The 23,907-nt window shown below is 53.1% G+C and overlaps 3 protein-coding genes across 5 annotated transcripts in view; 1 reads left to right on the top strand and 2 right to left on the bottom strand.

Annotated features, from left to right (window-relative positions):
* Positions 1 to 15,696, bottom strand: part of LOC103048269 (cytochrome P450 2F3-like) — a 23,437-nt gene extending 7,741 nt beyond the window's left edge. Inside the window, exons 1-2 of one of the 3 annotated variants that reach the window (XM_025175340.2) lie at positions 15,554 to 15,696; positions 2,588 to 2,811 (exon numbers count right to left, since the gene is read on the bottom strand). In XM_025175340.2, the coding sequence (XP_025031108.1) occupies positions 2,588 to 2,785 (198 nt within the window). In that variant the 5' untranslated portion in view covers positions 2,786 to 2,811; positions 15,554 to 15,696. Of the gene's footprint in view, positions 1 to 2,587; positions 2,812 to 2,910; positions 3,060 to 15,553 lie in introns of those variants that run through there. The other 2 variants (XM_025175341.2, XM_025175338.2) reach the window with 2 other exon arrangements.
* On the top strand, positions 6,059 to 15,559 carry LOC103048802 (cytochrome P450 2F3-like). The gene is made up of 9 exons (XM_007441692.4): positions 6,059 to 6,605; positions 8,028 to 8,190; positions 8,596 to 8,745; positions 9,456 to 9,616; positions 11,133 to 11,309; positions 11,714 to 11,855; positions 12,088 to 12,275; positions 12,596 to 12,737; positions 13,184 to 15,559. Exons 1-9 carry the CDS (start codon positions 6,405 to 6,407, stop codon positions 13,363 to 13,365), a joined length of 1,506 nt encoding a protein of 501 aa, XP_007441754.2. The 5' UTR covers positions 6,059 to 6,404; the 3' UTR covers positions 13,366 to 15,559.
* On the bottom strand, positions 15,163 to 23,907 carry LOC103049692 (cytochrome P450 2F3-like). Its single transcript, XM_088139633.1, has 9 exons — positions 21,364 to 23,907; positions 20,986 to 21,148; positions 20,491 to 20,640; positions 19,903 to 20,060; positions 18,822 to 18,998; positions 17,964 to 18,105; positions 17,436 to 17,623; positions 16,311 to 16,452; positions 15,163 to 16,004 (listed from the first exon to the last, which is right to left on the bottom strand). Exons 1-9 carry the CDS (start codon positions 21,541 to 21,543, stop codon positions 15,823 to 15,825), a joined length of 1,482 nt encoding a protein of 493 aa, XP_087995759.1. The 5' UTR covers positions 21,544 to 23,907; the 3' UTR covers positions 15,163 to 15,822.

The raw sequence follows: 23,907 nt of genomic DNA, 5'->3' as shown, positions 1-23,907 counted from the left end.
TTTATTGTCATTTACTCTGTGCGCGCACACACGCCTCTCCACTCCCAGCATGGCTTCAGTTAAGTGGATCTCAAGCAATCAGATGGCCCCTCGTTTCCCTGAGGTTCCTCTGTGCCAGGGAGTTTTGCTTTGCCGCTGCCCCCCACCCCCACCCCACCCCACCCCGCCTCCTGAAGCCTGCCCTGCTTGCCGAGATGGGTTCCCTCCCTGCAGCTGGAGAGAAAGCGAAGCCCAGCTGCGCCCAGCTCCTGCTTGCATTCAGGGCCCAACATGAGGCTGCTGGGTTGGTCTTTTGGGGGCCGGGTGGGGGCCTCTTCCTCCGCGGGAGGGGTTTCCATCTCTTCCATCTCTTTGAGAGGCAACAATTCTAATAGGACTCAAGCAGGAAAACTTAGCAGGACTCTTCACCCATCATTCAATCTGGTTTTTTCTCAAACTGTCGGGGGGCTCGCTGGGACTCAGAATAGAAAACGGGGAGATTGGCAGACTCATTGGTGCACACGATATTCTTGCAGTTCTCTTACTCTGGAATTAGTAATAATTTCTTCTTCTTCTTCTTCTTCTTCTTCTTCTTCTTCTTCTTCTTCTTCTTCTTCTTCTTCTTCTTCTTCTTCTCCTCCTCCTCCTCCTCCTCCTCCTCCTCTTCCTCCTCCTCCTCCTCCTGTTCTACTTGTACCTCTGTTTCCATCCACCTCAAGGCTTCTTGATCCACAGATGTGGCCCAAAGTATTGGTATCTCTCCACTTTTCCCCAAAGAATCCCAATTTGCTGTGAAGTAAGTTAAAACTGACCCAAGAAAATCGCATGAACATAATTATTGGTAGCCATTAGAAGTTAAAAGACATCATTGGATTCTGGTGAGCTCTCAAGCAGAATACTTCCTTTCATTAGTACCACATGTATCTTCAGTCTCATAATCAGTCACTCAGCCTATCTGAATGGAGAAATGTACTCACTCAGGTGTTCTGTGCATTACGTGCAGCACCATGAACATGGACAAGAGAAAGAAAAGCAGAGAGTTGTCCGAGGAGGAAAGGAAGAAGCTAACAGCCAAGCATGGTAAAGGTAAAGGCTACAAAACCAAAGAGCTTTATGTTCCCACGACCAAGATTGCTAATATTGCCTAGAAGTTTAAGGTCCAGGGAACCGTAGCTAACCACCCTGGATGTGGCCGCAAGAGGAAAACTGGCCCCAGATTGAACAGAAGGATAGTTTGGTAGAGAAAGAACCAAGGAAAACTTCGAAACAGAACCTGGCTGATCTGATCTCCAGGATCAAGGTACAGCAATATCAAGTCACACTGTTCGTTGCTGCCAGACTGAAAGTGGCCTCTGTGACAGAAGACCCAGGAAGACCCAACTTCTGAAAGACAGACACAAAGAAGCCAGACTGGAGGTTGCTAATATGCATGTCGACAAGCCACAGTCCTTCTAGGAGAATGCTGTTTGGACAGATGAAACAAAAGTAGAGCTTTTTAGTAAGTCAGAGCAGCTCTAGGTTCCCTGAAGGAAAAAAGGATGCTTTTAAAGAAAAGCACACCATCCCTACAGTGAAACATGGAGGAGGCTCCCTAATACTGTGGGGCTGCCTCGCGGCCTCGGGCACTGGGTGCCTTGAATCTGTGCAGGGTACAATGAAATCAGAAGATGATCGAGGCACTCTGGAGTGGAACAGAAGGCTGCGTTAGAAAGCTCGGTTGCAACTCATGGGTTCTCCAGCAGGATACTGACCCAAAACAGACATTGGGCTGTTCTGAAGTGGCCTGCTAGGAGTCCTGATCTGAATTCAACGGAACCTCTACGGAAAATGCTGAAACTCACATTTGGGAGGAGGAACCCATCCAAACTAGACAACTGGAGTGGCTTGCTCAGGAAGAGCGGACGGATGACCTGCTGAGAAATGTACCGGAAGCCTTATCCAGAGCTACAGAAAGTGCTTGACAGCAGCTGTTGCCTCAGAAGGGTGTGCGATGAAATATTAGGTTAGGGGTAGCAATAATTACATCCGTGCCATTTTCATCTCTTTTATTATTGAGGTTAAGTCATTCATCAGAAGCAAGTGTCTGCTCTGTGGATTATGAAATAAGGAATGGTGGATCCCATTTACTTGTTTCAGTTTCAACATTTCATGGCAAATTGGGATTCTTTGCAGAGAAGTGGAGGGGTATCGATACTCCTGGCCACGTCTGTACAGCAACCCCCGCCAGCTGCCACCACGACCAGAGTGCCGCCTCCTCCGCGCATGTGACACGTGCAGAGTCTCCTCGTCTCTGTGCTAGGAGGACTCTGTCCAAGGGCCAGAGCAGCATAAACCAGACCAAGCCATTATCCTGGCTTCTATTCCTCTCTCCGTCTCTCTGACCTTGGATGAATTGGTTATCCCATCTCCTTGTGCCCCACTTAAAAACAGCTACTCTTCTACTTAGTGAAGGACAGCACACAGAGGTGCTATGTGCACACTACATCTAATCAAAGGTCAGCCGCTCCAGCATTGCCCATGGGAGCTCGCCTGTGGGTCTGCCTCCAGAAAAGGACCCTGCTACCTCTGAAGGAAGAGAAGCTGGTGAGGGGCGAGATTCAGGACTCACCTTCATCAGGGACTTGACCATATTCTTTCGGTCCAGTTGGAGGAAGTTCCCCAGGATGGGGAATGGGGTGGGCCCAGGGGGCAGGGGGCCTTTAACTCCCTTCTTCCTCCATGTCAACGTGAAGTAGATGCAGAAGACACAGAGCGGCGGCAGCAGCAGCAGCAGCAGCGGTGGTGGCGAAAGAGGGACCAGCTCCATGGAGAACTGCTAGAGAGCCTGGGAATCTGAAGAAAAACACACCAGCTTTAATTGGCAGCCATTGGCGAGGCAAGACAGAGAAGAGGAGGAAAAGGAAGAGCAATGCATCCAGGACTTCAGCTTACATCAGTCTGGTACCACTTTTAGCTACATTTATTGCAGACTGCAGATTCAGCAGTAAAATCTCTATTCTGCAGGGACCTCTGTGGTGGCCTCGTCCACAACAGCTCACGTGGAGGACAGGGTGAAGTTCAGGGACAGAAGAGGTGCTACAAAGGAGGGAGCTATTGAAGCTCTACTTTCCGCATCAGTTACCCTTTAATGAGATACGCTCTGCCCATCTGATTTTTTGCAAGCCAACTGGAGGAGTAACATCATGCACATTTGCAAGGAGAAAGGTGATTCACTGACGGAGGTTACAGTGGTCATTTGCTAAACAAAACTGATTTTTGAATTCAATCTTGGCAGATTATGCCAAGAACAAAAGATTAGAGAGACTCCTTAAGATGAATAGATTTTATTTTTTTTAAAAGGGAACTACAACCTAGAGGCTGAATTCATAAAACAGGCTAAATCCTAAACCAAGATTAACAAGACAAAACTGCCAAGTTCACATTACTTGCTAGGTCCAAACAAATAAGCTGCATTTTCACTTATGGTGATGCCTGTTCTCACAACCTGCTAGATTTCCACAACCCACTGATCCACAAACTACGAATGCCATTGCAGCCAAGTCTGTGGCTTGTTCTGAGTGTCTCCCACTTGGAAAAAGACCAGGAGTTTCATTTAAAAGAAAGAATGGACCGCAGCAAATTGCACCCGGGCAAAGCTCCAGATGAGAGCATATCCAGTCTTCTTCCCATCCTCCTGAAGTTTTCCCTTGCCATGCAGAATAACTCGCATTTTGGCCTGGCTGCACGGAATTGCAGCAGAGCAGGAGAGATTCTGGGCTGTGGAAGGCTGATGCAGGCCAATCCCTTGCTCCTCTTACACTCTTTTACACACACATACAGGTGAAACTCGAAAAATTAGAATATCGTGCAAATGTTCATTTATGTCAGTAAGGCAACTCAAAAGGTGAAACCAATATATGAGATAGATGCATTACATGCAAAGCGAGATATGTCAAGCCTTATTTTGGTATAATTGGGATGATTATGGCGTACAGCTTATGAAAACCCCAAATTCACAACCTCAGAAAATTAGAATATTACATGACATCAATAACACAAGGATTGGAAATAGAACAATATCGGACCTCTGCAAAGTATAAGCATGCATATGAACTCAGTACTTGGTTTGGGCCCCTTTTGCAGCAATGACTGCCGCAATGCGGCGTGGCATGGATGCTATCAGCCTGTGGCACTGCTGAGCTGTTATGGAAGACCAGGATGCTTCAATAGCGGCCTTCGGCTCCGCTGCATTGTTCGGTCTCATGTCCCTCGTCTTTCTCTTGGCAATGCCCCATAGATTCTCTATGGGGTTCAGGTCAGGCGAGTTTGCTGGCCAATCAAGCACAGTAATCCCATGGTCACTGAACCAGGTTTTGGTACTTTTGGCAGTGTGAGCAGGTGCCAAGTCCTGCTGGAAAATGAAGTCAGCATCCCCATAAAGCTCGTCTGCAGAAGGAAGCATGAAGTGCTCCAAAATCTCCTGGTAGACGGCTGCATTGACCCTGGACTTAATGAAGCACAGTGGACCAACACCAGCAGATGACATGGCTCCCCAAATCAACAGAGACTGTGGAAACTTCACACTGGACTTCAAGCATCGTGCATTGTGTGCCTCTCCATTCTTCCTCCAGACTCTGGGTCCTTGGTTCCCAAATGAGATGCAAAAGTTGCTCTCATCAGAAAAGAGGACTTTGGACCACTGGGCAACAGACCAGTTCTTTTTTTCTGTAGCCCAGGTAAGACGCTTCTGACGTTATTTGTTGTTCAGGAGCGGCTTGACAAGAGGAATACGACATTTGAAGCCCATGTCCAGGATCCGTCTGTGTGTGGTGGCTCTTGATGCACTAACTCCAGCCTCAGTCCACTCCTTGTGAAAGTCCCCAACACTTTTGAATGGCCTTTTCCTGACAATCCTCTCCAGGCTGCGGTCATCCCTGCTGCTTGTGCACCTTTTTCTACCACACTTTTTCCTTCCACATAACCTTCTATTGATGTGCTTTGATACAGCACTTTGGGAACATCCAACTTCTTTTGCAATTACCTTTTGGGGCTGTCCCTCCTTATGGAGGGTGTCAATGATGGTTTTCTGCACAACTGTCAGGTCAGCAGTCTTTTCCATGCTTGTGATTCCTACTGAACCAGCCTGAGAGACCATTTAAAGGCTCAGGAACCCTTTGCAGGAGTTATGGATTCATTAGCTGATTAGAGTGGGACACTTTGAGCCTAGAATATTGAACCTTTTCACACTATTCTAATTTTCTGAGATTGTGAATTTGGGGTTTTCATAAGCTGTACGCCATAATCATCACAATTATACCAAAGTAAGGCTTGACATATCTCGCTTTGCATGTAATGCGTCTATCTCATATATTGGTTTCACCTTTTGAGTTGCCTTACTGACATAAATGAACATTTGCACGATATTCTAATTTTTCGAGTTTTACCTGTACACACCCCTACTATAGTCTGTGTTCATGCCACTGCTTATCCATGATTAAGAGAACCAAGGTTTTCTCCATTAGCCCATTTTTCTGGACTTGTGGCAGGAGTTCAGAGTCACATAAAGTAGCCAGCTGGGGCTGGGCTGCATCACCAGGACCACCAGTTAAATGTAGTCGGCTAGTTTGTGACTCAGCAGAAGCCCCACCACGATGTCTTTATGCTCCATTTTCGAAGAACAGTTATGGAGTTAATTGGAGCTAAACAGTTATCAGTTAGTACTGACAGTGACCCAGGCTAAAGCAGGAGAGGATGATCCCTTTTCCCAGCCTGACAGGAACTGCCTTTCAAGCTCTTTGCTGGAGAGAAAAGTCTGCTAGGAGGACGGCACCCACCCAGCAGAAAGGGGAGAATGGAGGAGAAAAGGATCACAGGTTCTTTGCCACACCATTCCTGGTGCAATAGGAACATTAAGCATCTCTGCTGAAAGTTGTCTTGCACATGCCATGTTAATGTTTGACAAATGTCCCCGATGGGACAGCCCCAGCCAGATCACCTTTGAACTGCAAAGCCACGTGCAAAAGTGGCTTGAGAAATTTGGGTCGTGATGGCGGTCAATCTTATGTTCAGGCTTGGGCGTCTGTCAAGGCCAGGCTGTGCCCTGCTGAGCTCTAAGGCAGCGGAAGGGTGGATGAATCCTCCCACCTTGGCTGCTGCAGATGCCACAAGCGAGGAAAGGAAAAGTGCCGAGCCCTTCTTGGAAAACCAGCAGCCTCTTTTAAAAGGGAACTTTTAGGAAATGCGCCGCAGGTTCCTGTGATCCCGAGCAGAATCGGCCAGTTTCAGGCCAGTGCCACCTTGGCTGACATCATCTAGAACCCGAGGTTGATGAACTGCAGTTGGCCGAGGGGCTGATGCAAGCTTGCTCTTGGGTGTCTTTATATATTCTGCCTGGGGGGAGACACTGAGCAACTGCCTTGTCACCACCAGCAGGACTTGGAGCAACCATGGAGACCTCGGCCACCACTCGGATGGATTTTGGTGGGCCCTTCAGCATTCTTCTAGCCATGGCCATATCGTGCCTCCTCTTCCTCCACTTCTCGGCCAAAAAGAAGTTCACCAGACTCCCACCAGGGCCCACCCCTCTCCCGTTCATCGGCAACATGCTTCGGGTGGACGTGAAGGAGCTGATCCAGTCCCTGAGAGAAGTGAGCCATGGTGACTTGGGGGAGAACAGGGAGGGGAGGCGTGAACACTGTGCACGTGGGGAAAATAGAAAAGCATTTCCAGTGAGGATGGAGCCAGGCCCATCTTGGCACGTTTGAAACATGATTCACCCTCAGAAGGTGAGCTTGGGGACATGACATGGAAGACCCCAAGATGGGGGTGTCCCTGACCATGGATGGAATGACAATTCCTCACAGCTGGATAACCAGAAGTAGGAATGGCATGACAGAAGAGACCCTCTGAGCAGCCCTGAACCTCCCTCCCCCCCTCCCCTACAACTGAACGCCACCATCTCTTTCGCTGCTGGGCTCCGGGGAAAGCAGAAGGGGCAGGGAGGGGACTTTCTGCCAGGTGACTTGCTGGCCATCCAGAGGCCGCTTCTAAGGCTCCGGTGCCCGGCTGGAGGGGGTCGGCAAGGAGGAGGGAGAGCCCTGTGCGGGTGGGAAGCTAGGCCAGCTGTCCTTTCTGTCACGAGAGCCACGGGGGAAGCAGGAGTAGGGAGGCTTCCACACAGCCAGGGGCGTCTCCCCACGCCCAGAGAAAGGTCATTATGCTCAGGCAGCCTTCGCTCCAGTGGCCAGAGCAAGGCCCGGCCTCGGGCCCAGCCCCCTCTCTGCCTCGACCTGAAGCAGCGGAGCCCCCTCCAGCTGCACGGGGGCCAGGCGAGGACCCCGTGACACGGGGCAGCTCACGCTTCTCTCTGCGGGAAATGCCTGCCCAGCTCCACACAGCGGCTCGAGGGAGCCGGCCATCCCGCGAAGGACGTGGCCCAGCAGAGGCCACCGCTGTGGCCTGAGAGCACCGGCTTACGTAGGAAGAGTAGGCCGGGGACCTGCACCCAGGGCCGAGGGCGCCAGGAGGGTCTCTCCTCTTAGCGCAGGCCCTTGAAACTAGTCCCCAGCAACGTCCTAGATGTTGGTGGCTTTTTTCATCAGCCTTAACTCCAGGCAATTGCAGAGCTTTAACTGTAGACAGAAGAAAAGGCATGGCTTCCCCCAGGCAGCCGCAGGGGAGTGAGGGGTGTGCGTCGGGTGATTGTGTTAAATTAGGCCTGATTAAAGCGGAACCCAGGTCTGAGCTAAGGGCCCTGCCAGGCAGCCCCTTGGGTTGCCCACCAAAAGCCATGGCACAGTTGTTCTTTTCGGTGCCCTTTTGTAGAAAGATGGAAGAAGCAGAGGAACGGGGAAGGGATATTTTTACATCCCTTGGGGAAAAAATGGTGAACAAGACAACTGTACAATAAACTGCCCCTTCCCTGCCCTGCCTGGAACACCCTCCAGAGGAAAGGAGGCTTTTAAACCCAAACACATCCTGCCGAGCCAAGCCGAGCGTTCTTCCTCCCTTCTAAGTGGCTCCAGAGAAGGAGGCCTGACCCTGACCTGCCTTGATGTTCCTCTTCCCAGCTCAGCAAGACCTACGGCCCCATGTACACCTTCTACCTGGGCTCTCGCCCCTGTGTGGTACTTTCTGGGTACCAAGTGCTAAAGGAAGCCTTGATTGACAGAGCAGAAGATTTCAGTGGCCGGGGCGACTTCCCTGCTGTCCAAATGTGGAGCAAGGGAGATGGTGAGACTCTGGAAAAGTGGGGGAGGAGGAAGTAACTGCCAGCATGATTCTTAAATCCTAGGTTTTAGAGGGATGCTGAGAGCAACGAAATGATGCTCTGTCCACGTTCACTTAACTGTATTGTTCAGGGCTTCCAGAGCTGCATTCTGACTTTCAGAAGAGAGGGTGGGGGTGGGGGGTGGGGGGAGTGAATCCTAGCTCAAAGTAAGTCCCAGGATCAAGGCCAGGAGATTTCTCCAAAATCACGTTTCAGGTTCTGCTAGGCTGGAAAGAGCTTCAGTGGCAGGATTGCAAGCCGGGGGAGCCAGCGGACTGCCCGGGAGGGCGGATCTTGAGGGTCTGCCAGGCTGGGCTTTGTCCTTGAGCTCAGGATACCTTGCCCCGTGTCCCCCCCTTTGTCCCCAGGGATCGTGTATGGGACAGGGGAGCGCTGGAGGCAGCTGCGCAGGTTCGCCATCTCCACCTTCAAGAACTTCGGGATGGGGAAACGATCCATGGAGGAGCGGATCCGAGAGGAGGCCCAGTGCCTGGTGGCCGAGTTCCACAAAACCCAAGGTGGCCTGGGGGGCACTCGTCCCACCCTTTTCCTTCCTGGGGGTCTTTGCCGATAAGTAGAGGACAGGGTGCCTGAAGGTACAATCCTCCGAGGCGGTGGATACGGAATCCCCTCCCGTGGCGGTTTCCCTGGTGTTTAACAGCCGCAGCCAAGCACACCAGTGGGCCAGAGGGTTTTCCCACCCTTTGGGGCCAGGAACATCACACTCGCCGAATCCCAACTTTGAAAAAGGATAAGACAATGTATTGATGAAAATATGCTGGGCTTCAGGCTGGTTAAACGTTGTTCAAGTAGAGCAGTTGGGTCCGTTCCAGTTCAAAAGCTCTGGAAGATCTCCACTTAAGTTCTGCATATATAGTGCCTACTTCTTTCAAGCATACCCTTTCCTGAAGACACCTGAGGGTGCTTTGCAAAAGAGGCTTAGCAGCATTTCCCAGCTGGATTCCTCCAGGTGTGATGGGCCCTCAGGGAATTCTGGAAGGTTTCAGCAGCCACATCTGGAGAAGAGCAGGCTGGAAAGGCTGCTATACAGAGATTTCAATTACACCAAGTTATCTGATTTAATTATTAAATTCAATAACTTAATTCAAGTTATTTGAACTGTGTGAAAGAAACATTATATAATGTGCAGTAGTAATTGTGTGGGTGGGGGAGTGGGAGAATATTATAAAAGATCCCTAGGCTTACCTCTGCCCCTCCTTGCTCGCAGGCAAACCCTTTGACCCCACCTTCTTCCTGAGTTGTGCCGGCTCCAACATTATCTGCACTCTTGTCTTTGGGGAACGTTTTGAATACACAGATCAGAAATTTCTCATGTTGCTTGACTTGATCAACAGCAACTGGAAGCTCATGAGCTCCACCTGGGGACAGGTGAGTCTGAGCCCAGAGGAAGAAACTCCAAGGGGGAGAGCCTTGTTTTCCAGGCCAGCTAGATCAAACGCGCCTCCAAATAGAAGTCCAGCACACATCTGGCCCTACGACTTGGCAGCTGGAGGCAGCCAAGCCCACCCAGACCTCCTTCTCAGGGCCCTTACCCTGAGTTCACTTAAGTCCCTAAAGTCTGCGTTCACACAAACTGCTGTGTTTTCTCAGTTTTACCCTGATTCGTTTTATGCCGTGTGAACTCAGGTCCTTCAGCCGGCTTAGAGTTCAATACCTTGAAGAGATTGGGGATGGGCTGATTCTTCAGCCAAGCACAGTTACCCGCACCTGCCTGTGGGTCAAAAGGAACAGTGCAGGCACTTGGCCAGACCCAAATTGGAAAGGAAAGCAGATTTCATTTAATACAGACAAGGTGGCTGGTAGTGGCTAATAATTTAACTGCACCATGCCGGTCCAGTGGAAGTTTCCATATTGTCCTCCCATCCGTGTGTAAAGTATGCGAGGAACGAAGGCTGGGTGTTGCCAAAGGGTAGCTGGGGCAATCTGAGGAGGGCAACTTGGAGCACACCAGGTGTGCAGAGCCAAAAGAGGGGCAGAGCCACCAATGCCCCTCTTCCTAGTGCCCTCTTCTGAGCTGCAAACTGGCTCCTTCAGGAGGGCCCGTCACCCACCCCCACCCCGCCCCTGAGAGAGAGAGAGAGAGAGAGAGAGAGAGAGGATGAAGTTGCAAGAGAAGGTAACCCAACCCCCCCATCCCCCGCCTTTCAAAGGGTGTGCAATATTGAACTTGCCGCCTGAGCGGTTCCTTCTTTGGTGCCAGGGGGCAGCTTGGGGCAGAGCAAAAGGGCAGAGGAGCTGAAGGCCAGCTGGCGAAAGAGAGAGAGGGCAATTAGCCATGGCCAGAGCATTGTTCCAAGGGAAATTCCAGAGGAGGCCAAGGGCCGCGGGTGCAAGAGCCAAAATGCACCAAACTGATGCCAGACTAAAATCTTAGCACGGGATCTTCAGCTGACTCTCCCCGCCACCCCCAAAGTTGCTGCCCTGCGAAGAGAGCCTGGCTTGTGAGAAGCTCTTTCTCCAGAGCAGTGTTGCTCTTGTTTCTGTGGCTTGGGGGCTCTCCAGACCCAGACCCCACCACCCACCGCCCTGGCCTGTCAGCTCAGGAAAGGGTTGATTCCTGAACCACCTAATTCAGTTCTGGGATGGGCCCATCCCAGAATCAGGTCAGCCTCCGGGTTCCCTGGAGCAAAGCCTTTCCTTCTCCCAGTCTCTTAACTCAGGGGGAGTCCAGAAAGTGACTCACAAGGGGGGAGTCCCTTGCCACACTCATTGGCAATGGAGGGTGGAGGAGCAGCCGAAGGTTGGTTCCGTGGCTTGGGGGCAGCTGGCTGGATGAGTTTGGCTGAGAACAGCTGGACTCCTACCAGCCAGAGATTCCTTCAGGGCTCCTTCAGCATAGGGGAGCCACCCACCGGGCCTGTGACCCTTTGCCCCTCTCCTTTAGCTACTCTTCGTCTTCCCAAACATCATGAGATGGATCCCTGGGCCGCATCGGAAAATCTACACTAATTACCTGAAGCTGGCAAAGTTTGTGGGTGAGCGGCTGGAGATGAACAGGCAGACCCTGGACCCCAACTCCCCGCGGGATTTTATTGACTGCTTCCTCATCAAAATCCAGCAGGTACCGTTGAGAGGGGAAGGGACTGGGAGGCTCAGCAGGACTTTTTCTCAGACTCCCATTCCCATGGTCCCTTAGAGGTGGCCATGACAGCTCCAGGGTCTCCACCTGGGGTCTTTGCACCCAGGGCTGTGCAGCTGCCATGGCTTTGCTTGGGCGTCAGGAGAGGCCAGGGTGGTAGCTGTGGCTGAGGGAGCAATGCTCCCGAAGGCCACAGCCCTTCTCCTCAACACTTTTCTGTGGGGAGTGGTGCCCAACAAATGGGGGGAGGGAGGTTCTAATTTCTGAAGCCAGGTCTCGTGGCCTCAGTTCCCCATCTGGACAAGGACAGTCTTCTCAGCAATGTCTCAGCCCAAAGGGTCTGGAGAACCAAGCAGGACTCGTTTCTCCTCCCTCGTCCCTTGCAGGAAAAGAACAATCCCGATTCTCACTTCAACGAGGAAACCATGTCGAAGACCACCGTGAACCTCTTTTTTGCCGGCACCGAGACGGTCAGCTCCACCCTCCGCTATGGGCTGCGCATCCTCCTGAGGCATCCTGAGGTGGAAGGTAAGGACGACTCAGGGGAGCCTGCAGTGTCTGAGCACGTGGGACCCTCGGTGGAGAACCGTGACCCGGAGTTCACAGCCTGGTTCTCGAGGGCATCACGTGCATCTTGGGACAAAACAGCAGCCTTCTGGGAATTCCTCCCTCCCTCCCTCCCTGCCCCCTCCCAGTGGGAAAGTCCAGGGAGCCTTCTGGCTGACACTAGACCTTTTCTCACCCCCCCCACCCACGGCAGAGAAGCTGCACGAAGAGATTGACCGTGTCATTGGGGTGAACCGCAGCCCTTGCATGGAGGACCGGAGCCAGATGCCCTACACAGATGCCGTGATCCATGAGATCCAGCGCTTTGCTGACATCGTCCCTATGGGAGTGCCCCACACGGTCACAAGGGACATTGAATTCCGTGGATACAGCCTCCCCAAGGTTTGGCAAAGTAGAGGACATCAGCCCCCACCATGGTTAGCTTGGGCTAGTTTCCAAAATGAGAACTGCACCCCGTCTTCTCTCAAATCTAAATGGTGAGAGAGGCACGAGAATGCTCTGAGCAGAAAGCACTCTGCACATGTCTACGATTACTCCCTTCTCCATTGTGATGCAGGCTGAACAACAGATTGGAGAAGTGGGCTCGGGAGAGCCTGGCGACAGCCAAGACTGTCTGATGTCGTCTAATTTATATTTATTTATTTTTAATTTATATTTATTTATTATGTATTTATAATCATCCCTTCTTCCTCCAATCCCAGGATCTCAACATCATTCCCTTGCTCTGTACGTCCCAGTCTGATCCCACCCAGTTCAAGAACCCAAACACCTTTGACCCAACCCATTTCCTGGATGAGAATGGGCGGTTCAAGAAGAATGATGCCTTCATGGCTTTCTCAGCAGGTAACGGGAAGACAGGAGGCGGCCAGCCCCACCGGGGCCCCCTCCAAGCACTCCTGCTCTGCCCTGAAGGCTGCTGGCTCAAGGCTCCCAGGGACCCTTAGGCCTCCCTCCACCCCTCGGTGGTCAGAGGTCCTTGGGGAGTCCTGCAGTGTCGTAACCCAGAGGTGGGGCGGAGAGGCTAATCTGTTTTTCTGGCAGCAGGCCAGGGTAGAAGTGCCCACAGCCCCTCGCTTCCTTGCATTTCCCATTGGAGTCGCTTGAGGCAATAGAAGGAGCAGCTTTCTCCAGCTGCAGCCTGCCAGATGTGCTGGACTGCAAAGCTCATCATACTCAGCCAGCAGGGGAGGGAAGGGGGGTGAGAGATGGGGCTTCAGAAAGAGCGGAAGGGGCAACCGGCTCCCCCAAGCTTTTTGGTGATGGGTGCCTGGCCTTTCTCTCCCTCACAGGCAAGCGGGTGTGCCTGGGTGAAGGCCTGGCCAACATGGAGCTCTTCCTCTTCCTCACCAACATTCTGCAGAACTTCCAGCTGAAGGCCCTGATGAGCCCTGCAGACATCGACATCACCCCGGAGTCCACCGGCTTGGGCAGCATCCCTCGCCCTTATCAGTTCTGCCTCCTCCCCCGATGAAGGCGCTGGGGGCCTTGGGGGCCCGCAGCAGGGCAGGACTGCCTTGGGTTCTTGGCCTCCCAGCCCAGCTGTGCGTTTGGGTTCCCTGCCCCCTCTTGCACCCTCGCCGAGCAGTGGCCCCCCAGTCCCCTCCCTTTCACGACGCTGCCCTGGGCTCGCTTTCCTCTCGCGCCAGTGCTCCCAGTCTCCCAGTCAAGCATGCCCCCACCTGCCCACCTGCTGCCTTCCCTGTGGGACCCCCGGAGAGGCAGAGCACAGAAGGTTACGCCAGGTTCTGCTCCCCTTTGAGGGCTCTCTTTGAGGGCCTTGTCTGCAGCTCTCAGGAGCTTCAGCAGCAGCCCAGGGAGGCTGCATTTGGCACCCCAGCAGGCATTGCCAAGTGCCAGGGAGGAGGGCGTTTGGTCTAATCCTGAGGCAGAGCACGGATTTCAGGTGCAGAGTCCATCTGCCCTTGAGACGCCAAGGGCGGAGCTGAGCTGCTGCAGAGGCGATCTTTGGAAGAACAAGGCAGGCTGGAAAGGTTCTTCGTTAGGGAGTGTTTGCTCCGGTTTCTTTACCCAAGGCACACTCACTTCATGCTAAGTTTTCAAGGGGGGGGGGAAACTTGCTGAGGGGGTGCCATGGGTGGGGATGCTGAGCAAACAGGCTGGCCATCCAACAGGCATAGCGAGAAGCTGCTTAGGGGATCTTTCAGATGGGGTGGAAATTAGGGGCTGGGTTGTGCATTAGGTCTAGGTGCCCACTGGAAGGAAAGCCACAGCTTTGCAATCTGCAGTGTGTCTCCCAGTCAGCCAGGTGTGAAAGCTCGTGGGTGGTTCCTCCTCCCCACAGCAACCGGTGAAGCTGATGGTTTTCCAAGGGATCCCCCCTGCCCCCCCCCCCCGTACCTAGAAGGATTTCTGTGACCCTGCTACTCCAGGGTGCGCCAGCCTGGGCTGTCCCTTACCCAATATCTTGTTGGCTAGAAGTCATGAGAGCCTTGGAGAAAATGAGGTTTGGAACATGTCCTGATTGCGCAGTCCAGGTGCAATCCTGCCCAGATTCCCACCCCCTCATCCTGAACACAGAAGAGAACGTACTGTGCTTGCTTGCTTGGTTAGCGTTTTATTTAGAATATTTCTGTCCCACTTTCCAACCCCTGAGGACCCGCAAAACAGCTTACAAACAATTCTGAAAAATAGAAACCCATTCAAATGTATTAGCAGAGCAAAAGAAAGTCTATAAAAGCAGGGTTATTACAGGGCCCCTCCACTGCCCTATGCCGAGTTCTCCAAACCAAGCCTCTCTCCCTGAAAAGTCTCAAGAAAGGGGGCCAAGGGGAGGGGTCCCACTTTTTCCACAAGGGAAGCATCTTCCAGAGTTTTTTAGAACTGCCAGTGTTTTTTAACACAAAAACGTGGTAACGCCCCATCACTGACCTGGAACCAACCTTGGGCAACATTTGGTATGGTGCATTTCAATTTTTGCGTAGTAATTTCTTTTTGTCCCTCTGCAAAATTACCCCATTTCAACCCCAACCACAGGGCCGGGGAAATTCCATAATATAATATCCATGAACAGTTCTCAAGTTCAGTATTAGATTTGGGGGGGGGGGGGCGTGTGTGTGATAGAATTCAGCAAAATGATTCCTAGTGTTTTGTTACATAGCTTACATAACAGCGTTTACTCAGTGTGTTCCTTTTTGTCTGTTTACATTTGGTATTACTTGAAACCATTCCAGGTGGAAAACGACTCCCAGCCAGAGCACATTCAGACTGAGGTTCAGAGGAATAAGGAGGGGTTTTGAAAGCATTGCAGTTCCCCTGTTTTGCAGCCATGAAAGAACGCAGATCGTGAAACCCGATGCCTGTAATCTGATTTAGAGCAGGAGAACCTGCAGCTTCTGTTGAGGGACGGCCCCTCTGGCGAGATCCTTCCAGAGTGGGCGTGTGGCAGGGAGACTGGCAAGGGCTGGCGGAATCTGCGACTCCCTCCCGACAGAACCGCTGCGCGACTGTTCCCCTGTTCCCCTTCCCTAAAGGATACTGCTGAAGGCTGGGCGGGGGGGGGGGAGGCGGGGGACCAAGCGTTGTTTTCTGCGGGGAAGGACTGGCCCTAGGACCCCTTTGGGGCTCACCACGCTCGTATCTTTCTCTGCCCGGCTCCCGGATCACAGTTCTAGTAAAAAAATAAAGCAGATCCCACCAACCTGAAATCCGCCTGGCTTTGGTCTGATGATGCGGGAGAGCCAAGTGTGGCGGGGGGGGGGGAGTCAGTCTCCACTGGAGAGAGAGCAAGAGGGACGCGGCCACCCCGGCTCCCGGCGAGCGACTCGCCTCCGGCGCCACGTCTGCAAAGGAGATGCTCCGTCCCGGCTCTCGGGCAGCGGACCCTCCCCGCCCGCGCCAGCAGCCCCGCAGCCAGAACGGGCGGGAGTCCTCCTTGCCCCCCACGCCCCCCCCCCCGGCAGCGGCTGAATCAGCGGGAGAGCGCGCGGAAGGCGTAGGGGCGCGGCACGCTGCCGATGCCGCTCATCAGGGGCGAGATGTCGAGCTGCTCTCGGGGGCACGTGGGCTGGAAGGTGAAGCGCTGCAGAAGGGTGGCGAGGAACAGGAACAGCTCCATGCGCGCCAGGCCGTCGCCCAGGCACAGCCTTTTCCCTGGAGGGCCGAGGAAGAAGGGTGAGGGGCGGGGCAGTGGGGGACAGATGCGGAGCTGCTCCCCCCCGGCTGCAGACCTCCTCCCGGGGCGGAAACGGGCGGCGGCCGCCGCTCTCCCCGGGAAGAGGAGGCGAGCCCGAGCCAGTCGCCGCACTAGCCCCTCGGAGCCCCCCTCCCGGCTGGACTGCTCCCCCCGCCTGGCCAGCCTTGGCCACCCCTGCCGCAGGGGGTGGGAAGGGTGCTCTCGGCAGAGTCGGGGGGCTCCTCGCTGTCCCCGTCTCTGGCCGGCCCCCCTCCCTCACTCACCCGCGGAGAAGGGCATGAAGGCGTCGCAGCGGCGGAAGGCCCCCTTCCCGTCCAGGAAGTGCGCGGGGTCAAACATCTCGGGGTTTTTGAACTGGGTGGGGTCTCTGTGCACCGAGTGGAGGAAAGGCAAAACGTTGGTGCCCTGTTAGGGGGAGGAAGAGAGGCGAGTCGGCGGGGGAGTGGGGACATCTCGCCCGCGGCGCTTCTCTCCGCAAGGCCTGCCCGTCCTTCTGCTTAGCCACCCATCAGCGCGAAAGATGCCCACTGAGCCTCCGCTCGCTTCACCCTCTGCAATCGAGACACAGAGGGACAGGTGGCAGGTCCCTGCTTTGGCTAGGCAAAGCGTGTCGTCCGAGGCTTTCACAGTCACCCCTCGGCCTGCATGGGGCTGTAGGAGAACAAAAGCATCGAAATGGCACCTGGCCAATGTTACAGCAGTCTGCAGCTGTGTACAGGATGCGCATATTCGGGAAAAGTCTGCACAAAATGTATTAGGTTCAAGGTGGGGGGGAAATCACTGAAAAATGTGCAAGGAGGAAAGTCACAGTATATTAGTTTAGGGGAAACGTGTGAAAATCCACACAGTATTTCGCACACATCTTTTGAAAATGGAGAAACTGCGAAACTACACGGAACTGCCTCTTTCTTCCGCAAAGCACAACTCAGGGAGTTTGCAGTTCCCTGGCAGGGATGGAGGGAGCCGCAAGGGATGAACAGATCAGAATTAAAACTGCAGATATTTGTTTATTTGCTTGACAAATTAATAGGGCCACCCATCTACCAAAAGGAAGTCTGGGGGCGAATAAGAATAAAAAAACACAATATGACTAGAAAAGAAATAATGTAAAGCCACCAGTACAACTCGCACCCCTCAGTCAACCCCGTGTCGGCTCCATCCACGCAGGAGAGAAGGGCGTGAGGCCAGAAGGTGGTGCTGATGCCGCCAAATCCACCACCCGCCTCTTCCCCCCTCCAGCCCCTGCAGATCCGCCTTAAGAGAAACCAGGTGCCACAGCTATGAAGTAGAACTAGCGCCCCGGGGGAGCTGAAGGGAGCGTGTGATAAGCCCCGCAGCATCCCCTCCGGCGCCCACAGCCCACTGTGGCCCAGCTCTCAGGAAAGTACCTCAGGAAAGAAGCAGCCCTGGAAACGGGTGTCCTTGGTAAGTGCGTGGGGGATGCCCATCGGGATGATGTCAGCGAACCTCTGCACCTCGTGGATCACAGCGTCCGTGTACGGCATCTGTGCCCGGTCAGCGATGGACGGGCTGCGCTCGGAGCCAACAACCTTCGCGATCTCCTCCTGTACCTTGGCTGGAGACAGAGGGTCAAGGAGCGTGCGTGAAGGTTGCCCTGTGGCGGTCTCAAGGGGAAGGGGCAGCTGCCCAGTCCCTCCGGCCCCACGGGGAGCAGATCACATTGCAAGCGCCGAGGAAGACGCCCTTTCCGGCTGGGTCCCCACCACCCTCTCTACTCCTCAGCCCTGTTTCTCTGAGTGGAGCCTGCTGGGCGAATCCAGCTTCGGAGAGGGGAGGCGGGCCAGTTCCACCTTGGCCAGCCTCGGACGCTCCAGATGCCATGACCTGTGACTCCCGCACTGGCTGGAAGTGAACGGTCTCTGACCTAGAGAAAGGCACGTCCTCTCAGCCCTCACCTGTCACTTCGGGGAACTTCATGAGGATGAGAAGGGCGTAGCGGAGGGTGGTGCTGATGGTCTCAGTGCCCGCAAAGAACAGGTTGTGGGTGGTCATGATCAGAGTGTCAGTGTGGAAGAAGCTGAGTGGATCTTCCTTCTCCTGCGGGCACAAGCACAGGGATGTCCGGGGTGAGCGTGTGCCGACCAGAAGGGGCCGCCTCCTTCCCTAGCAGGGCCACGCAATCTTTGTGCAAGGAGGGTACATGTGTTTTCACTGATGAGGGTTGCAGAAGGTAACCATGTGATTACATTGCTAAAGAGACGAAGAGATATTTTTCCTGCAAAATATAACCCAAACTCCAAGTCCTCAGTTCCTGCAGCTAAGAAAGCTGATCCCCTGCATGGAAGATTTGCCATTTGGCTGCCCCTGAATCAAATCTAGCCTCCTAAGTTGCCGTCAGCCACTGCTTTTCCCTCTCCCTGCTGGTGTGTGTGTGTCTGTGCGTGTAGAGGGCAGATTTGGCTCAGGAAGCAGATGTGAGAAAAGGAGGAGGTCCTCTTTATGAACAGAGGACCTCCTCTGGAAGCAGAGAGGAGTCTGGAGGAAGGTGCCCCCCCCAAAATCTCCCCAAGCCTTTGCAACTTGTAGTTGGCCAGGAAGTTCAGCCTTTGGGCAGCACTTGAGTTACTACACCAGCTGGGAAGTTCTTGCAGAGGCGAACCAGGTCCATAGCAACATTGCTGCCCCTTCCTGAAACCGAACTTGCATCATGGCCACCACCCTGGTTTTGACTGATGGCAACCCTGCCCCTCCTCTGCCAGCCCCAAGTGGAAGTGCCCAAGGCCACCCCGGGGGATTACAAAGCCCACTCTCACCTGCTGCATCTTGAGGAGGAAGCTGTCCATAAAATCACGCGGGCAGCTGGGATCCAGGGTGGCCTGGTGGGCCTTGGCTATCTCCTTCACCAGAGTCCGCAACTTCTCAAAGTTGGAAAAAATCTGGTTGTGTGGTCCAGGCAGATAATACATGATGTGGGGGAAAATGTTGTACATCTAGAAAGAGGCAAACGGGATGAAGGGTGTCCCAAGGAGGGGCCAGGGAGGAAAAAAGTGTGGCTTCTGGAAAGCGATCAGACCAATCAATATTGTGAAGCAGGGGTCCAAAGGATGAGAAGACCTCCCACATCCCACCATTCTCTAGGCAGGTTTCCCTGATGGACGCCTTCCGTAATCCTCGGTGAACATAGAAGGGCATCTCACATCTTTAGGACTTGACCATGGAGAGGAAAAAGAGATGTGGGCTCGGGTGTCTCCCTCTCACGTTGAACGTGCTTTTAGAAAGGCAGCCTCCTTCATCTGAAGGAGGAGCCAGCGAGGCCCCAAATCCAGATCAAGACCTGGGCTGAAGGCTGCCTGTGCCAGACTGACTCTGGGAAGTCCCGTATCCCATGGGGCTGCTCTGGCTTAGCGGAGGCTGTCTGTTCAATAGTGGCGTCCTGGCCCCTGCCTTATTCACCCTCACAGTCCCAGCTGCCAGGGTGGTGGACACTGTGGAGAGGTGAGCCAACCTCTGGCTGAGGCCAGCTGCTTTGCAGATGACCCCATGTCAAATTCACCTGTGTCGAAGGATTAGCTTTAATTGACTGGTCGGACTCTCTGTGACTTAAAGTAAGGTTAGGGCTCAGGGGCGCTATGGAAAGAGACTCTGACACTATGAAAGTAGTGCCTGAGGCTGGAAAGAAATCGGCGCCACACGGATTTCTGTTTGTGCCCTTGAGATGAAAAACTTGAGCTCATCAGAAGAAAGGTGGTAGAGGCTGCCGTGACCACAGGCCCTGCAGATTCCACCCCGGAGACGGCAGCAGTCGCCCCTCCCTCACCCCGCGAGGCTGGTCCGTGTTCTCGTGCCCTCAAGGCTTGCGCCTGAGAGTTTGGCCCTGCCAAGGCGGATGCTCACCTGAGCCCAGGAAGAGCTGAAGAGGCGGAAGTTGTCGTTGATCAGCCCGATAAAAGTCAGGAATTGCTGGTCCTCGTAGTCAAACCGATCTCCGAAGACTACGGAGCAGATGACGTTGGAGACCGAGCAGCCGAGGAGGAATGTGGGGTCAAAGGCCTCTGCAGGGAAGCGGCGGCAAGAGGAAAAGGCCTGGTGGGCTGAGGGCGTTTGCTAGCCAGCAAGCCCACCCCAATGCTGGGGCTCCTTCACCAACGGGAGATTGCACAAAGGGGGGTCCTGAGTCTCTGGACGAGTCTGGCAATTTAAGGAGCGAAGCCCTCCGTGAAAATGAAAAGCCAGTTGCTCACCCTGTTCATCAAAATTGCTAGTGTTATCATCATCAGTTTATCTGTATAGTGCCCCTCCTCCCAAATACAAGGCGGAATGTTCCAGGGCGGGTGCAAAATCCCTCCTTGCCGATGCAGCCCATTTTAAAAGCGTGCGCTTAACTGTCTTAAGAAGCTGCCAAGGCCGGGCCCTCTCCGAAAGGCAAGGTGAGGCCAGTGGCCTCAGCATCCTCCCTGTCCCTGGGCCAGCAGGCCTGCCCACCTTTCATCCTGGCAAACTCCTTCACCAGGCAGCGGGCCTCCTCCTGGATTCGCTCTTCAATGCTGCGCCTGCCCATTCCAAAGTCCCGTAACGTCTGAATGGCAAAACGCCGCAAAATCTTCCACTTTTCCCCATTGGAGAAAGCAATTCCTGTTTGGGACAGGGAGGTAGAGAAGACAATGGCTGAACTGGTCTTGAAACTGAGGGTCATCCAGGTGGACAGTCAGAGAGCTCCAGATGTCCACAAACAAGCAAGGGTAGGCTGCCCTCCCTGAACTGGCCACTTGCGTCCCGAAGAAATGACCGGTCACACAGAAGAGGATTTCCTCTGGTTGCTTTGAACCCCCACCCATCCTGTGGCAGCCACGTCCACAGGAATAAGGTTGTTGGAAGGTGGGGAAGGCTGCCTGGTCCCAGAGGGCTTTGCTTGCTCCCAGCCCACAGTTCTCTCTCTATCGAGGGGATTCCCGAGGAAAGCTCGGCCACTGGACTCACCGTTCCCTTGAGTGAATCGGAACAAGACCGGCATGTCTCCCCGACCACTGAACTCCTCGCCTTGGTCCACCAGGGCCTCCTTCACAGCTTGGTACCCACACAGCACCACCACAGGCCGGAGCCCCATGTAGACGGTGAAGATCGAGCCATACTCCTTGTTGAGCTAGGGTCACACAAGCGAAGGAGACTCGGACCAGGCTGCCTCCTCCTGCGCGATGCCCGGACACCAGGAGGCTGCCCGCCAGGAGGGCCTTGGCCTTCCAGCCCCCCCTGCTCAACCAGCTGCAGTCGTCACCAAAGCCCTCCTCAGAGCATCTCCCGGCTACCCAACCTTTTCTACCAAGCAGGTTCCCGACGTACAGCAGAGGCCAAGCTTACCGCCAACAAGGACTTGATGATATTCTTGGTATCCAGGTGAAGCAGGTTGCCTATGAAGGGCAATGGTTGAGGCCCGGGGGGAAGGCGCGCCTTTGTGCCCCGTCCATCTCCTCGAAAGAGCAGCAGCAGGCAGGAAAGGCAAAGAGCCAGGAGGAGGACGGTGACTAAGCTGACTTCCATGGGCCAGAACGCTGGCTGGGCTGACCAGGAGAAGGCTTCAACAGAGGCCGTGGGTTCAGGTGCCAGGCCTCCCGTGCCCTGGGCGGGGGGGCCAAAGACTGCAGAGAGAGGCGTGTCCCCTCCCACCAGAACCTGATCCCTTCAAGAGGCTCTGCCAGGCGACGCTGCTCAAAATCAGGCTGGGTGTCGCTTTATATAAGCACCTCTGGTAACATCGGAGCGGGTCACTTGGCCGCTTGCGCAACCCTTTCACCTTGGAACATGAGTCACTGTCAGATCACCAGTTCACTGTCAAACATTGGGCCTCTCCCAAGGGAGGCGGTGGCCCCGGCTCAGGGGAGAACACGCCCCTGCACACAACATGGTCCCGGGAGGGTCACCAGGCGGAGCTGGGAAAGACGCTTCTGGGCCCCGAGCTGGGGACCCCCCCGCCACCTGCTAAGCCAGCAGGAACTCCCAAGCTTGGGACCAGCCAGACAAGATGGACGGCCCTTCCTCCAGATGGTCCAGAGGCCGCTAGCAAAGCTCCTCGCCTCCTGCACGTGTCAGGCCAAGCCGCCCAGCGCACCAGAGGCCCATCGCTTCTACAGAAAAGGGCGAATCACCATAAACCCTCAGGGCCACTGCAGGAGGGGAGGGCTGGGGCCAGGGCAAGTGGAAAGAGTGAGCAGCCATCGCCTCTGCTTGGAGCCCTTCACGGCTTCAGGTTGGTGGGATCTGCTTAATTTTTTTACTGGAACTTGCGATCCGGTTTTGGCAAACCTGCGTGTTTGAGCACCTGGCGGCTGGTCTCTCTTTGCACCCTTGGGGGCTTCCTCTGTTTTTTAATAATAATTTTATTGAAGATTATATTATACAGATAAAACTAATACAATCTACACAGTATAAAATACATTTTAAAAAGGAAAAAAGATTTTTTTAAAAAAGTGCAGAAAAAGAAAAAAGAAAAGAAGAAACCTCCCCCTTCATCTCCAGCAAATATGATCGACATTAACAACTTATCACTATCTCTTAAAATAGAACCAAACAACTCTTCATCCCATACCTCATCCCATTCTCTATCAACCAATCTCTAAAACCCCATCAGCAAAAGTCCATTAAGGATTATCAGAAATAACAATGTAACTATTACAAACTATATCTACTAAACCTAATTTGTATCCTTCCTTTTATATCTCCATTTCAATTTAAACATATATTTAAAACGTTGTTGTCCAGTCCCAATCCACAAACCATTAAACATTACCAGAAATAGCAAGTCATTTATCTTAACCTTGATCAAATAAACCAATGTTGCATCCTTTTTCCTTTCTCCCAACAATCTTCAGATCCCTCAAACGAAGTTCTAATAGCTTCTTTCTCATATTCTCTCTGCCTCTTCTCTCAAAATCCTTGGTGTCTTTATCAAGCCCCTTTTGTAATTCCAGCAGAAAGAAATTATCCATGTCGTTGTTCATATTCTCTCTTCTTGGAAAATCTTTGGCAACTTCAACAAATCCCTTTCATAAATCCACTGTAAAGAAATTGTCCACATCACTCTTCTAGTTTATTAATTATTACATCATCATCTAGTTTCATTTGTAAATCCATTATTTCCATCTCTTTCTTATAGGCTATCATTTCTGAATCCACCTTCAAATCAATGGGGTTTGTTCCTCTTCAGTGACATCTTCTAATTCTTCTGTAATAGTAAATAACTTTAAAACTTCCTGAACCCATTCTGTCATGAGCCACGATTCAGAGCCTGACTGAATCTGATTCTGACAATGTTGCTCCAGCTGAGCCTGTGGCATGTCAGCCTCAGGAATCATTGAGCCGTGATGCACCTGAAGTGATCAGCCACAGGCACCTCCTGATCAGCTGGAGCAGTCAGATGACAAGACACAACCCCCGATCCAGACACACGCAGAGGCGAGCAGGGTAGTGTCAAAGGGACTCCTCGCAAGGCAAAGGGTGAGGCCTGAATAATCACAGCCAGCTGCCAGCAGGGAGATTTCTATAGCTTGCTTTGCCTTCCCTCTCAGTTGGAAAACAACCGTTTGAGAACCGAGCTCGTGTCTTGTGTGTATCCTGAATTCCTGACTTCTGGACTGACTACCTGATTTGGGTTTGTGACTTTTGGGATTGTAATTAGACTACCCTTTTGCTTCTCAGAGTATAGATGGTACTTTACTTTGATAAGTCTTTGTTTATCAACTTGTCTGCTGTTATCGGCTTCTGCTCCTTGGCAACTGTGTCTGCTACCTTGAAACAGAACACATTCATCGTAGATCTCAAAGTAGCCATCTAATGGTCTCTAGAGCCCAATCTTCAGAGTCATCTTATCAATTGTTTCCAAATAGAGACATTTTTCCATGGGAAAGG

Source organism: Python bivittatus, unplaced genomic scaffold (assembly GCF_059951505.1).
Source record: "Python bivittatus isolate LINGU-HERP-01145 unplaced genomic scaffold, Pbiv_v1 ctg000310_np1212, whole genome shotgun sequence".
NCBI lineage: Eukaryota > Metazoa > Chordata > Lepidosauria > Squamata > Pythonidae > Python > Python bivittatus.
The sequence above is the reverse complement of the archived record's forward strand: the minus strand, read 5'-3'. Positions and strand labels throughout refer to the sequence as shown.

Bases quoted from the DNA above. Each gene is read 5' to 3' on its own strand.
- LOC103048802 (XM_007441692.4), top strand. From the start codon at position 6,405: ATGGAGACCTCGGCCACCACTCGGATGGATTTTGGTGGGCCCTTCAGC. The intron at 6,606-8,027 runs GTGAGCCATGGT...TCCTCTTCCCAG, and splicing joins TGATCCAGTCCCTGAGAGAA to CTCAGCAAGACCTACGGCCC. The intron at 12,276-12,595 runs GTTTGGCAAAGT...CTCCAATCCCAG, and splicing joins GTGGATACAGCCTCCCCAAG to GATCTCAACATCATTCCCTT.
- LOC103049692 (XM_088139633.1), bottom strand. From the start codon at position 21,543: ATGGAAGTCAGCTTAGTCACCGTCCTCCTCCTGGCTCTTTGCCTTTCC. The intron at 18,999-19,902 runs GTGAGCATCCGC...GCCTCTTTCTAG, and splicing joins TCAGCTCTTCCTGGGCTCAG to ATGTACAACATTTTCCCCCA. The intron at 16,005-16,310 runs GTGAGTGAGGGA...TCGGCCCTCCAG, and splicing joins CTTCATGCCCTTCTCCGCGG to GGAAAAGGCTGTGCCTGGGC.